Source organism: Chaetura pelagica, unplaced genomic scaffold (genome assembly GCF_000747805.2).
Source record: "Chaetura pelagica isolate M959 unplaced genomic scaffold, ChaPel_1.0 scaffold101, whole genome shotgun sequence".
NCBI classification, from domain to species: domain Eukaryota; kingdom Metazoa; phylum Chordata; class Aves; order Apodiformes; family Apodidae; genus Chaetura; species Chaetura pelagica.
Window position 1 is genome coordinate 6,749,868 of NW_009952564.1, and position 12,391 is coordinate 6,762,258.

The 12,391-nt window shown below is 38.4% G+C and overlaps 1 protein-coding gene across 1 annotated transcript in view; it reads left to right on the forward strand.

Annotated features, from left to right (window-relative positions):
- WARS2 (tryptophanyl tRNA synthetase 2, mitochondrial) overlaps positions 1 to 11,997 on the forward strand; it is a 22,037-nt gene extending 10,040 nt beyond the window's left edge. The window contains exons 2-5 of the mRNA XM_009993372.1: positions 4,655 to 4,735; positions 6,478 to 6,563; positions 9,377 to 9,495; positions 11,549 to 11,997. Coding sequence (XP_009991674.1) covers positions 4,655 to 4,735; positions 6,478 to 6,563; positions 9,377 to 9,495; positions 11,549 to 11,997 — 735 coding nt within the window. The remainder of the gene's footprint in view (positions 1 to 4,654; positions 4,736 to 6,477; positions 6,564 to 9,376; positions 9,496 to 11,548) is intronic.
- Positions 11,998 to 12,391: the final 394 nt, after the last annotated feature.

Sequence of the window (12,391 nt, forward strand, 5' to 3'; positions counted from 1 at the left end):
TTTTAAAATACGAAACAAATTAAGTACTTTAGTGGTTCAAGTATACATGGAATAACCTTAACTGATTGGAAAGCTGTATACTATTATTTCCTGAAATTGTAGTTAGGTTTGGGACAAACTGCTTTGAAAAGGAAAAAAGTAAGCAGAAGACCTTTCTGACAGTCCTACTCATTTTAATGAAAGTTGTGTGAAAAGTTATGCTTCTTTGACAAAGGTCTTCCTCGTGATGGCACAATAAATGCTACCTGACACAATACGAAGCAACTGAAAATCATTTGACAGATAGAAAGATAAGATGTCTTTTCTCTGTTTCATTTCATTTCATTGTTTGAATTTACTGGAGGGTTTTCCTTTCTCTCCATAATGCTATGGGGCATTAAAAATCCTTGTGGGTAAAAATACCAGTATCTAACAGAAAATCTGCTACTGGGATTGTACTACTGACCCACAGATCAAGATGGTGATAGTGGTGAGGAGATGTTAAGTGAGATAAGACAAGCTGCAAATTTAGGACAGAGAGCAATAGTCTTAAATTTCAACTATCCAAATACAGCCTTATGAGAACGAGACATACAGATAATTTTTTTTAGGCAATAAATTATGCTTCCTAGTTTTACAGTCTGTTAGAGATTATGACATTGCTTTTGGGTGGTGAAAAGGACCTAGTTCAGGACATTTTAGTGGAGGGCTGTCAGTAGTAGCAACCTACCTGAAGAAGGTAGTGAACAGAAGTTTGTGGGCAATGGCAAGTTCTTCTGGGTAGTCAAATGCTATGCCAAGGAAAGGAACTTCAAAAGCACTCAAAAAAGAGTGGGTAGGCAAATTAGTGGTAGGAGAGCTTTAAACGCAAAGTAAAGCATCTAGATAAAAATAATTTAACCCTTTTTTACACAGTATTGAGCTGAGTCACAAAGTGGGAAAAAAGTCTTGGAGTCATCACTGGCAGTTCTCTGAAATCACTGGCCCAGCACAAGTAATTTTAAAAAAAGCCAACAATATGTCATCATCACCATATCACCAGGAGAAGTATGGAGAAGAAGAGAGAGGTGATATTTTATCACTATGCAAAACCTTATCTTGAATATTAGGTAGAGCTGAAGTGTCTGCATGTCAAGAAGGAAGCAGTGAAGTGAATTAGAGATGATACAAAGAAGGGGAATTCATGCTACAGGGGGATAGAGTAGCTACCTTGAAAGGAAAAGTGAAGTCAGAGATGTTTCAGTTCAAAGAGGAGAAGGCTGAGGTGTAGATGCAATCAAAGTTCACAAAATCAGAAAAGCACTGTTTAAACTGGTTATGAAATTGTTCACCAAACTGTGCAACACAGAAAGGCATTCAAGACAAGTGCAATACAAGTGGCATTCAAAAATGGTAAACGAATAGTTGAGTGGATAAATGAAAGTGCTTCTTTACAAATCAAGTTTGAACCTCTGGAACTTGTTGCTGCATGAGGTTGTTAAGTAAGCAGTATCAGCGGGTTCTGAAAGGGATTAGACACATTCATGGAGAATGTGGATACTAATAGGATTGGGTTGGGGATAATATCTTCTGATAGTCCCTAGTACAGCGATTACAGAAGCTGTACAAGTATGAGGGGGAAGGTGCTCTAGGAAGCAGTAGGCTCATGCGCTCACTCTAAATGCCATATCTTGTTTCTACTCCTGGAAAGAGAGTCCTAGGCTACAGCTACCTCTGTTGTGATCCATTAGGATGTTCTTTCTTACATTCTTATGTTTTGATTGTTTAATGAAGACATTTGCTCAGAATTTTAAATGAACTCAGGGCATGAGGCTGACTGAGTTTGTCCTAGATAATGGCTTCTCCTGATGGTGATCCATTGGTATTACTTGCTGACAGAAAGGAATAGTAGACTAGGCCCTTTATTTTACTGGTGTCATACACATCTTCACTTCTTTGAGTTTCTTTGTGTCCAAAGTTATCCAATCAAAGTAATACAGTACTCTAACTTAATGAGTAACCACATTTGAGCTGATTCATGGTGACCAACCAAATGCAGCAATTACCTTCCCCCCTTGCCAAGTAAAACACAGTAGCTTAAACCATGATTTAGTCTGACAAATGATTTGTAGTTTAAGCCTAGTACCTCCTGATTTGCAGACCTACATACAGTCAGTTACTGCAATTTGGGTGATGAATGTTAACTCATTAGGCTCCAGTACTGAAATGTTTTCCAACTGGAATTTCTACTCTTCTGTGCACCTTTTTGTATGTTCTCCCCCTTTTATCAGGGTTTTTTCTTCAGTGTTCAGCACTCTAGCCTTACTCAGGAAAGGACTTGTGTGTTTGAGAGTTAGAATCATAGAATGTCTTGGGTTGGAATGGACCTCTAAAGGTAATCTAGTCAAAGCCCCCTACAATAAGCAGGGACTTAGAAGTAAGTATAACTTTATAGGACCCAGAACTGCTGATTAAACTCAACAAATGCTGTTTAGATCGCTTGGTGTTTTGATAACTGATTTAAGGTCAAAGCCACTGAAATGCTCATGCAGCTTTGGCTGTGGAAGCAACATCTGACAGAGCTGGATCAATGAGTGCATAGCTTTTAAAAGGAGTCCTTGTCAACGTAAGTGCAACAGAGGACCATCTCCTCTCTATCCGTGACTAGAAGAAAGGAATGAGAAACCACTTTAAACCAGATGGCAATTCCTTCAAAATTAAATGGGAGTCTGCAGCTTAGTATTTTCTATAAAGCTCAGTTTACTCTTTGGAGTGTGTCTTGGAGAAGGTACATTTGGTGCGTCTTGTTATACTTTGTCTTGTGCACAAAAGATTGTCTGTCAAATAAGCATGAGGACATTAAAAGAAAAAAAAAAAAAAGAAATAATAATAAAAAAAAGCCAAACCTGTGAGAAAGGTAGAAAGAAGAGAAAGAGAATCAACCTGGAATATTTCATATCTCTAATCACTTAGTTGTTCTCTTATGGTCAGACACCTCTGTACAACATTGGCAACCAAAATAATGTAATCACTGTTAGCTAGAAAATTACTACATTTAAAATGTGACTACAGAGGAATTACCATTAACAATGCTAATAATTCTTGTTTACAAACACTTTTTACTGCTTTCCATCTGGATTGTTATATTGTGTTGCAAGCAAGAAGCTTTGAACATCTTTGAGATGGTTAGCATGTTCTTAAACATCCAGATGTGCCCATATTGAAAAGAGCAAGTCAAACATGTAAGCAAAGGAGCAGAACATATAGAACTTTTTTTTTTGTTTCGTTTTGTTATCTTATAGCTAACTAGCAACAGACCAAAATGACTGGAAAGAAATTAAAGAACAGCACATGCTTGCCTGTTTTACTAATCCTAAAATGATTATTGGAAATGCAAAAACTGACAAGTATGTGCCAAGAAGCTAAACATAGATTCATCCAGCATAGGTTGTGCTCAGCACATTTCTTGTCTCTGCCTGTAGAAAGTCCTCCTTGTAGCAGGAGGGGGGAATCATCCTTCCTAATGTTGTTCTGAAACTCTTAACTATAACTGCAGTCCCCGCAGAATGTAAAATTATGAGTTTGTGCTATGAACTTAAATGAAGTAGTTTCTCAGTTTTTCAAACCACCATTGTATCAAAGGGTATGTAGGGGCCTGATGCCCGTCTTTCACCTGCAGATAAGTGTTAGTTTTTATAGAATTGCAGAACTGAGGAACAAGTTAATTCACAAATCAGATGGTACTGTGAAGTTTTGACACAAACTCTAGCTGTTATCCCTGTCTTTCAGAGAGGTTAGGATCGTTGTGACTTGTTGGTGCACCAGAGACCCTGACAAGCCCCACCTGGACCTTCTACCGTCTCTTCAGTGGAGCTCCATTTAAGCTCTGGCTCCCAGACTATACCTGAACTACATTATGGTGTACCTGTGCTCAATTATGACCCTTCTGCCCTGATTTTCTCACTGGGCTTCCTGGATTTACCTCCTATGTGACTAATTACCTGGTTATGTCTGATGATCACTAGACTATCGCTGTCACTACCCCTGCCGTGATTAAATACTGCAGGACATTGTCCTGGTCAGAGAGGTAACTCTTTCTGCTGAGCTTGTGGCTTTCTGCAGCCTCATGGAGAAATCCAGCTCTTCTTGTTCCCTGGCTGCTATATCAGGCAGTGTAGTATAGCATTAATAAGGACTGTAGGAGTCTGGCCTCAGCTTAAATGGTGTTCTTGGGGCCGTGGGCAGAGGGTGTGAGTGTACGGCTTAGGTCAGACTAGTCAGAATAATTAAGGGAAAATACTGCATTCAGGACCCTGATGCAGAAGAAATGAAGCTTTGGTAACTTACTGGAACTGTCACTGAGAAAGGCAAAGAAGTTTTCAACTATTAAGGTGTGGGGAGGTTGTGGCATAGTGGCCAGCAGTAGGTTAATTTATGTGCAAGTTCAGCTCTGTTATTACTAAAGTGTTTTCTTTCTTCTTTAAAATATGAGTGGATAGGATTAAGAATCTTGCTGTGCTGCTTGAGCGTAGTGAATTCAATCAATGCAGTGTCCAGTACTTTCCACTGATTTGCCACTTGAACTTACTAAAAAAACAATATAAGTAGTTTTTTATACTATTTATCTATATTGATTTTGAAAAAATATGCATATAAATGTAGATGATTAAAATATATTCTGATTTCTTACTTCTAGGTTCCTGAGCATGCAGAACTTGCCTGGATTCTTGGGTGCTTAACTAATGTGCCACGTCTGCTACGCTTGCCCCAGTGGAAGGTATGGACAGTTTCATTAATCAACATGAATATATGGAAATTCAGTAGAACTGCTGTCCTTGAAATACTTGTTATCTGTGAAGTACCAACTGTATGTTGATTATCTTTGTTTCAAGTTGAAGTAATTCTCTAGTCCTATAGTGGAAAGAGGAAAATGTGTCTTTCCCGGTCTGCTGATATCAGTGAATGGTTTCCTGCTGGAAGCTGCAGGCGAATATTTTTGGCAGAAGCTCTACTAAATAGGAGGCTTGTTTAGTGTTGTTAAATGGATATTGCTAGAATGCTTGGAGTTATTTCAATGCTTATTTATAATGCAAAACAACTACAAGATATTGTAGTGGAAAGCTTGAGCCATGCTGATTAAGGAGTTCCGCAAATAGCTTTTCTGTTTCCACTGTGAGGAGTGGCTGCTCTGTAGGTTTTATAGAAGAGAGTGCAAAAGAAGCATATGTTGGAAGAGCACTATAGAAATTATAAATATTAAAAATATGCTGAGTGATGAAGTTAATGCACCTTAAATATTTGCCTTTACAAGTTTCAAATTCTCACCTTCTTGGTCTTGGTACTGCATCAACATGACTGCATCAACTGAGTTTAATTTTTAAAAAATTTTTAATTAAACTGAATTTAATTTGTTTGTACTTCATTTTAACATTTAGTAAGCAGAAAAAACAAAAGACAGGAGAGGAGAGCATCAAAAAAAGCAAAAAAAAATCTTAAGAGCAGTTTGGTTTCCAGAGTTCAGAGCAGTCTTAAATACCTCCAGATGTTTTCTTTTTTCCTGTTTTTCTTCTTAATTAAATAAAAACAGTAAAACTTAAATACAGCAACCAGTGTTAATGTATGGCATAGATTAAAGCCAACCTTTCCAAACCTAAGGTTCTTAAGTTAAGCTCTTAAATCCAACTCTGACTGGATTGACATTCCAAATCTACAGATAGGTGTTACAGGTGCTAGGCTTTGCAAATTAGGTCCCATGAACCCTCAACACTTGGAGATGTAGACAGAAGACAGGATCTGTTTGAGCGGGTGAGAAAAATCTAAAGATATTTGAATAATCTTAATTCAATAATTAAGATATTAAGGGGCTTAGTGTATTTAACTATTTTTAAAAGCAATGCCATTACTACAACAGAATGAGTATCTGTAGCCTGACTGTTTTGGTTTAAACAATCCATTACCTAAAGCAGTAAAGGAATTCAGGACAGTGGATGTATTGTGCACTAATGGAGAGAATGCTAGACTCTGCCTCTGTAGTTCTGGCTTCTCCTCCTAGCTGTCACTGACTGCCCTGGTGACTGTGTGTGATCACTATGTCTTGATCTATTTTCTGTGTAACACAGGTGTTAGTGTCTTTTTATATCTCTATTATAAAACATTTCAAAAAATTATTGCTAAAAATGCTATTTTAAAAGTAGGAGTTATCAATAACAAGTGTAATAACCCAGCCTGGGTGTTTTGCATTTGTAACACTATTCATTAGTAAGATTGCAAACAGAAAAAAAACAAACAAACAAAAGCACAAGCCTGTGGTTTCTCACTGGAGTATCAGAGCAGAGTAGGGAAACTGTTAAAAATAGGATACAAAGTAGGATGTGTGTATTCACAAAGAGCATGGCATACTTTTCTCTCAAGTTGCACGATAAGTTACTCAAATTAGTCAGAATTCTAATTAATTTAAATCACAGACTTCCACATTGTTAGCTGAAGGGTGATTCCTCTCTGTTTTTCTTTTGCAAACAGATGAAGCGTGCCAGCCAGAATAACGAAGGAACTGTTGGTTTGTTGACTTACCCTGTGCTTCAAGCAGCAGATATTTTGCTCTACAAGTAAGAGGCAGAATGTGACCCCATGGGCAATGTCTGTTCTGCTGCATTAGAATGAATGTTCATCAGGTCAGCATGCTAACTCATTATTAAGTGGGGGAGCTGGGTGTGCTTAGATCAGAAGATTGGAAATGGATGACAGCTTTTTACTTTGCAAGTGGCTGGTTGAAAACTAGCCTGGTTTGAAAGTAACTGGCACGTCTGTAAAGAGAAAGCAAAACAATCCTTAAGGAATGATAACATATTAGTGTTTAGTTATACCTATTAGCTGGTCCCCACACAGGTAGACACTTTTATTTTTTTTAAGTAGTTATGCTTTATTTTATGTAGTGCACTGTAGAGATACTTGAGCTGGCTATATATAGTATAGCCATGTTAGTATGGGAGAGATTAGGAAAAAATTCTTTAGTGTGAGGGTGGTGAGATACAGGAACAGGTTGCCCAGGGAAATTTGTGGATGCCCTCTCCCTGGAAATGTTCAAGGCCAGGTTGGATGAGTCTCTGAGCAATCTGATCCTAGTGGGAGGTGTCACTGCCCGTGCAAGTGGTTTGGAAGTAGATGATCTTTAAGGCCCCTTCCCACCCAAACCATTCTATGATTCATGTAGGCCTGTTGATACTGATAGAAAAATGAATAATTTTCTGCAGCTGATGGTACCCAGGCTACTTCAGTTTTCTCTGTAGTGTTCTGTGTACTGCAGTGGAAATACACCTTAATGATGGACGGTGACTCAGCATGGCTGTTTGTAGCCTACCTGATAAAGCTTGTAGTGCATTGTCATGACCAGTTGTATTTCATACGTTTTGAACTGTCTCAATGAGTGAGTATCAAAGACAACAAACTAGGTATAAATTCTCTTTATGTTCTGAGCCTATGTACTTTGTGGAATTGTTCTAAAGCAAAGTGGTGAATATTTGTTGGGACAGAGAAGTAATATGGAACTATGAGGGCAGGAACTTTAGGAGGACAGAGTAGCAAGTTGTTAACCCAGATAAATGTATCTAGATAAATGTAATCCTAAATTATCATTATTAGGGGAAAACAGTAATGTTAGAAGACCAGTATATTATATTTCTAATTCACTTAAATTTTAACTAAAAATAATGGGAAGTAAGCAGAAATCAGAATGAATTTGAACATGAAAAAAAAAAATCTTCTAAGCAGTAAATCCCATTTCTCTAGCAGTGTTTAATGGTGAAATTTAGACAACTTTATCGGAAATCACCTTATTTTGATTGAGCTCAACTGTGTATGTCTTTTCCTCTCTCTGATAAACTCACATGATTCATCATTCTTTAGTGAAGCCTGTGTTTTGTTTGCTACCAAGTAATGAAAGAAAAACAGTATCTCTTTGAAGAAATACGGCTTAAAGTCTTTAGCAAGAAATGTTTTAGTGTAAAAACATGATACAGGGAACAAAAATCAAGGAGGAATGGAAACCCAGGAGGAGAACAGCAGTCATGAAGAAGAATTAAGAGCTGGCAGAGGGGAAGAGGCAGTACTAATTCAGATGAACCAAGGATCAAAGAAGCAGGAAAATGGACAGAATGTAAATATATGGCAGAAAGGAATAAAAATAGCACCAAGACAGAAATATTAAACAAACAGCAAGGAAAAAGACAAAGAATCCTGCAGAGGCATTGATAAAGTCAATATGTTTTCTGTTGAGTGAAAACTTTGTGAATATGGAACTATTTTGGCATATGGAAACATTTATTCTGACCTGTTTAAAATATATTGATTATGATAACTGATTTTCTTTCTGTTAGTTGTAGGCCACTGATTTCCTATTGGCTACTGTAACTTTTTTGGTTGCATTGCTGACTATTTGTTGGGCAATTAAGGTGGACAAATTGATTACTGAGTGTCAGCCCAGTAATTCAGAATGAGAAGGAAGAAGTACTGTGTTGAAGTGAAATTTTCTGGGAACATAAAATATGCATAGTGAACTTTGTTTCTCTGGGATATACCCAGGATTCAGAGCTGAATACCTCACAAGCCTTAGAAGAAAAATCTGCTGGGGGAGGGAAGAGTGATCAAAAGCTGGCAAAGCTTCAAGTCTGCCTCATCTGAAAGAATCATACATTTTTAGAGAGTAAGATTAACTGTGGGAAAGAATCACATGGGTAATAGCTTCTTCAGCATTTTCATGTCCTCTGTCACAGATTTGTGTTTTCCTCCAAACCTACATTCAAGCTATTGAGTTGAATGCAGAAGATCAAATGATCTTTTGATCCTAACAGTTTTAATCTATGAATGATAACACTTGTGGTAATAGAGGCGCTGGCCTACATAATATTTGTGTAATGGTGACGTATGAGAAAGAACTACTCTCTTCTTTCCTTACCTTGATAAATCCACAGTGCTAACTTCTCCACGACAGTTATGTTTTCCTGAGACTTGACAAAGAAAGGCGTTTGTGCTTTATGTGTTGCAGATCTTTCTTACTGTATTTGCACAGTGTTCTTACACATGCTCGTTGATCTCTGAAGAGACAGCAGGAGATACTACAGAAACCTTTATTTGAGCTGAGTTTCATTATTTGCTTTTATTGATATCTTAACCATATATGTTTTTGTAAAAGGCTTTTTTTTTTACCCTTGGAGATGTATGTTAGTTCAGAAAAAAAAGCAGACTCATCCTGGGATACAGTCAGTTTGGGATCCTGTTCTCACAGCACCCTATATCTGGCTAGGACTGAGTGTTTGGTTCAGTCTGGCCCTCAATTGTAGAAGAAGCTGTGACAGTCCTAAGCAACATTTCAGCAGAACCAGAGAGCTTTGCTGAGTTTCCTATATCTGTCTTTTATTAAAAGGTCGACACATGTTCCCGTTGGAGAAGATCAAGTCCTGCATCTGGAACTAGCCCAAGATATAGCACAACATTTCAACAAGAAATACGGAGAATTCTTTCCTGTGCCCAAAGCCATCTTAAGTGAGCTGATGTTTTTATTTTTCAATTCCACCTTAGCTGCACTTCAAGGTTGAGGGTGGATTTAAATATTGTGGAAATATTTTCAGAGACCAAGAAGAGGGAGCAAACTGATGCTAAGGGAGTGGAAATTTAACAACTGACAACAAGAGACTAGAGGCTGTGAAATTGAACTCCCAAGACAGACGTAAGGCTTTACAAATCACCGGTAGAGGAATGTATGCCGTGTCTGGTATTCTAGTCCAAGGGGCCAGAGGCACTCTGCTGCTGCCAGTCAGCCTTGCACTTCACGTATTGGACCTTGTAAGAACAGGATCTCTACTCCATGTTGCTAGTTCAGGAGATACAAAAGGAACAAGACAAGAGACCTCTAGCAAGCAGAACTCTTCAATGTCTGCAGGGTAGATGTTTACATCTGCACAGCTGGTAGGTTTATTGCTACAATGCTTAAAAATCTTGTCTGTTTAGTATATGCTTGCATATTTTAATAAGGGTCTCTTCAGAGCTTAGACTTTCCATTTTTTGATCTTGGACTCAGAGAGACTTATAAGGAAAAAACTTCTCTGCCATTTTTGAGCTATAAGGTCATAGGCCGAGAGGTGAGGAGGAGTCAGATGGCACAAATGGCATGTTAGTTAAGAAACGTGAAGAATTGGGCAAAGAAGCAGCATTGCATCTTTGTTGTAAGTAATGTAGAGGAATGCACAGCAGAGACCTTCGCCCCCAAAAGGGCAAGGAGCTCTCACCTTAGAAAAGACAGGCAGTAATAAACCTTTCTCAATTTTCAAGCCTGGTTGACAAAAAATGGTATTAAACCCAGAGTGGAGCTTAGAGAATACTTGCTACTGCAAGCTCTGAAGTTTCTAATAAACAATTAAATGCCAAGTACAGTTATGAGGAGCTGAATGTAGCTTATGATGCAGGTGAGGCTGTTTACCAGGAAATTAAAAGCTCAATTTGAAGGCGGGGACAAGAAAAAAAAACACAACAAAAAATACCACTTCTCATTTTCCTTATGAAAAGCATTACTTGGTAAATGTGCAAGGATATACAAACAAATATCCTAGATGAGTTAGGATCCTATTCAGACACACTAGCTGAAGGCAGTTAGACTACCTGGACTCCTTCAAATTTGCAGAAAAGAGACTCTTCTGAAAGGTGATTCAGAACAGCACACGTTCTGAGGCAGTCAGTACTGTACCCTGTACCTTATTCTTCCACTTGAGTACAGAAGCCATCTATGAGGATTATGCAGGTACTTAAATTGGTTGCGTTAGGTGTCTAAAAGCAATTGTTATGAGTACTTCCTAGATCAGTGGTACTTTGTGTACTCCATGAATGGTGCTTCTTGGTGAAAGATTGAAACAGCTTGAGTTGATGCTGTACTTTGATGACAATACTTTGCAATATTCCCCTAATGCTACTGTTCTATTTCATGTACACACGTGTGTCTTAGTTGTTTGTAGAATACCCACATATCTCTTATCTGAACAGTGCATTCTCTCTAACAGAGATGGTTAGTGATCAGTTAGGTAACTTCTAATAACAGTCTTTATTGATATTTAATAGAATTTCCAAGAGACTTTAGGTCAAAGAGTTTCCTAAGGAAATCGACTTTTCTGGGATTATTTTTTACCAATGCGTGTAACCCATTTCTCTGTTGTTACAGAACCTTTCAGTAATGTACAGTCCATGCTTTACAGGTAACTTGTCCCCAGTGCCAGGAATACAAGGGAGGGGAGAGTTTTTGGGGAAAATCAGCATGTAGCCACAGAAAATATTAGGAAATGTCCCAACTGAAGGTTCTGCTTAGAGAGGAGGGGAGAAAAGGAGCAGGTTTTCACTGAGTTTATGTGAGGACAAAAGAGGCTTAGAAAGAGGAAGGGTCGAGGGACTAAAGAGGAGTGTACATGATTGTGCTCACAACTCATTTTTAAGCAAGATTAAACAAAGAACTTTGTCACGCTGCTACAAAGTGTTCTTAGCAATTTTCATAAGAAACTATTGTCTGCGTTGTCATAATTATTTCCTTTGTGGTTTTATTGGTTTTTTTAAGGTACAACAAAGAAAATAAAATCCCTCAGAGATCCAACAGTGAAGATGTCCAAGTCAGACCCACAGAAGTTAGCAACTGTTAACATAGCAGACAGCCCTGATGAAATTGTGCTGAAATTCCGCAAAGCTGTGACTGACTTCACCTCTGAGGTGACTTATGACCCAGCCAGTCGTCCTGGTGTCTCCAACCTGGTGTCTATTCATGCTGCAGTCACGGGGCTTAGCATAAAAGAAGTGCTGCACCAAGCTACTGGTCTCGACACTGCTCACTACAAAATGGTGGTAGCAGAGTCAGTGATTCAAAAATTTGCACCTATCAGGAATGAAATCAAGAAACTCCAGGAAGACAAATTCCATTTGTTAAAGGTTTTAGAGGATGGAGCAGAGAAAGCAAAAGAACTGGCTGCCCCCATCTATCAAGAAATAAGAAGACTGGTGGGATTTCAGTAAAAACTGCTGAGCAGTTGCAAGAACTTTTGTCACATTGAAGGTGTTTGCATTTTAAAATGTGCATGAAGCCAGTTATTTCCAGTGGGACCAGCACTGACCTTGTCTGGATAGTCAAAGAGGGAGAGTGGAAGCAATCACAGTTGACAAAGAAACCCCACAGAAGCATAATATAGGATTGCCCAAATTGGGTTTTGGGTTTTTCCACTGACCATCGCAGGAAGCTGAGATTTAAGCAAGGTGATCAGAATCTAGAAGGAAGATTTGTAATCTTCTCAAGAACATTCTTAACACTGCATGTGATCTTGTTACAGGTGGACAACTCATCCTATTGGTTGTTACTCAGCTTTGATGTGGTGGTTAAATGTATTCTTGGATTACCAGAATAAAAGCACAG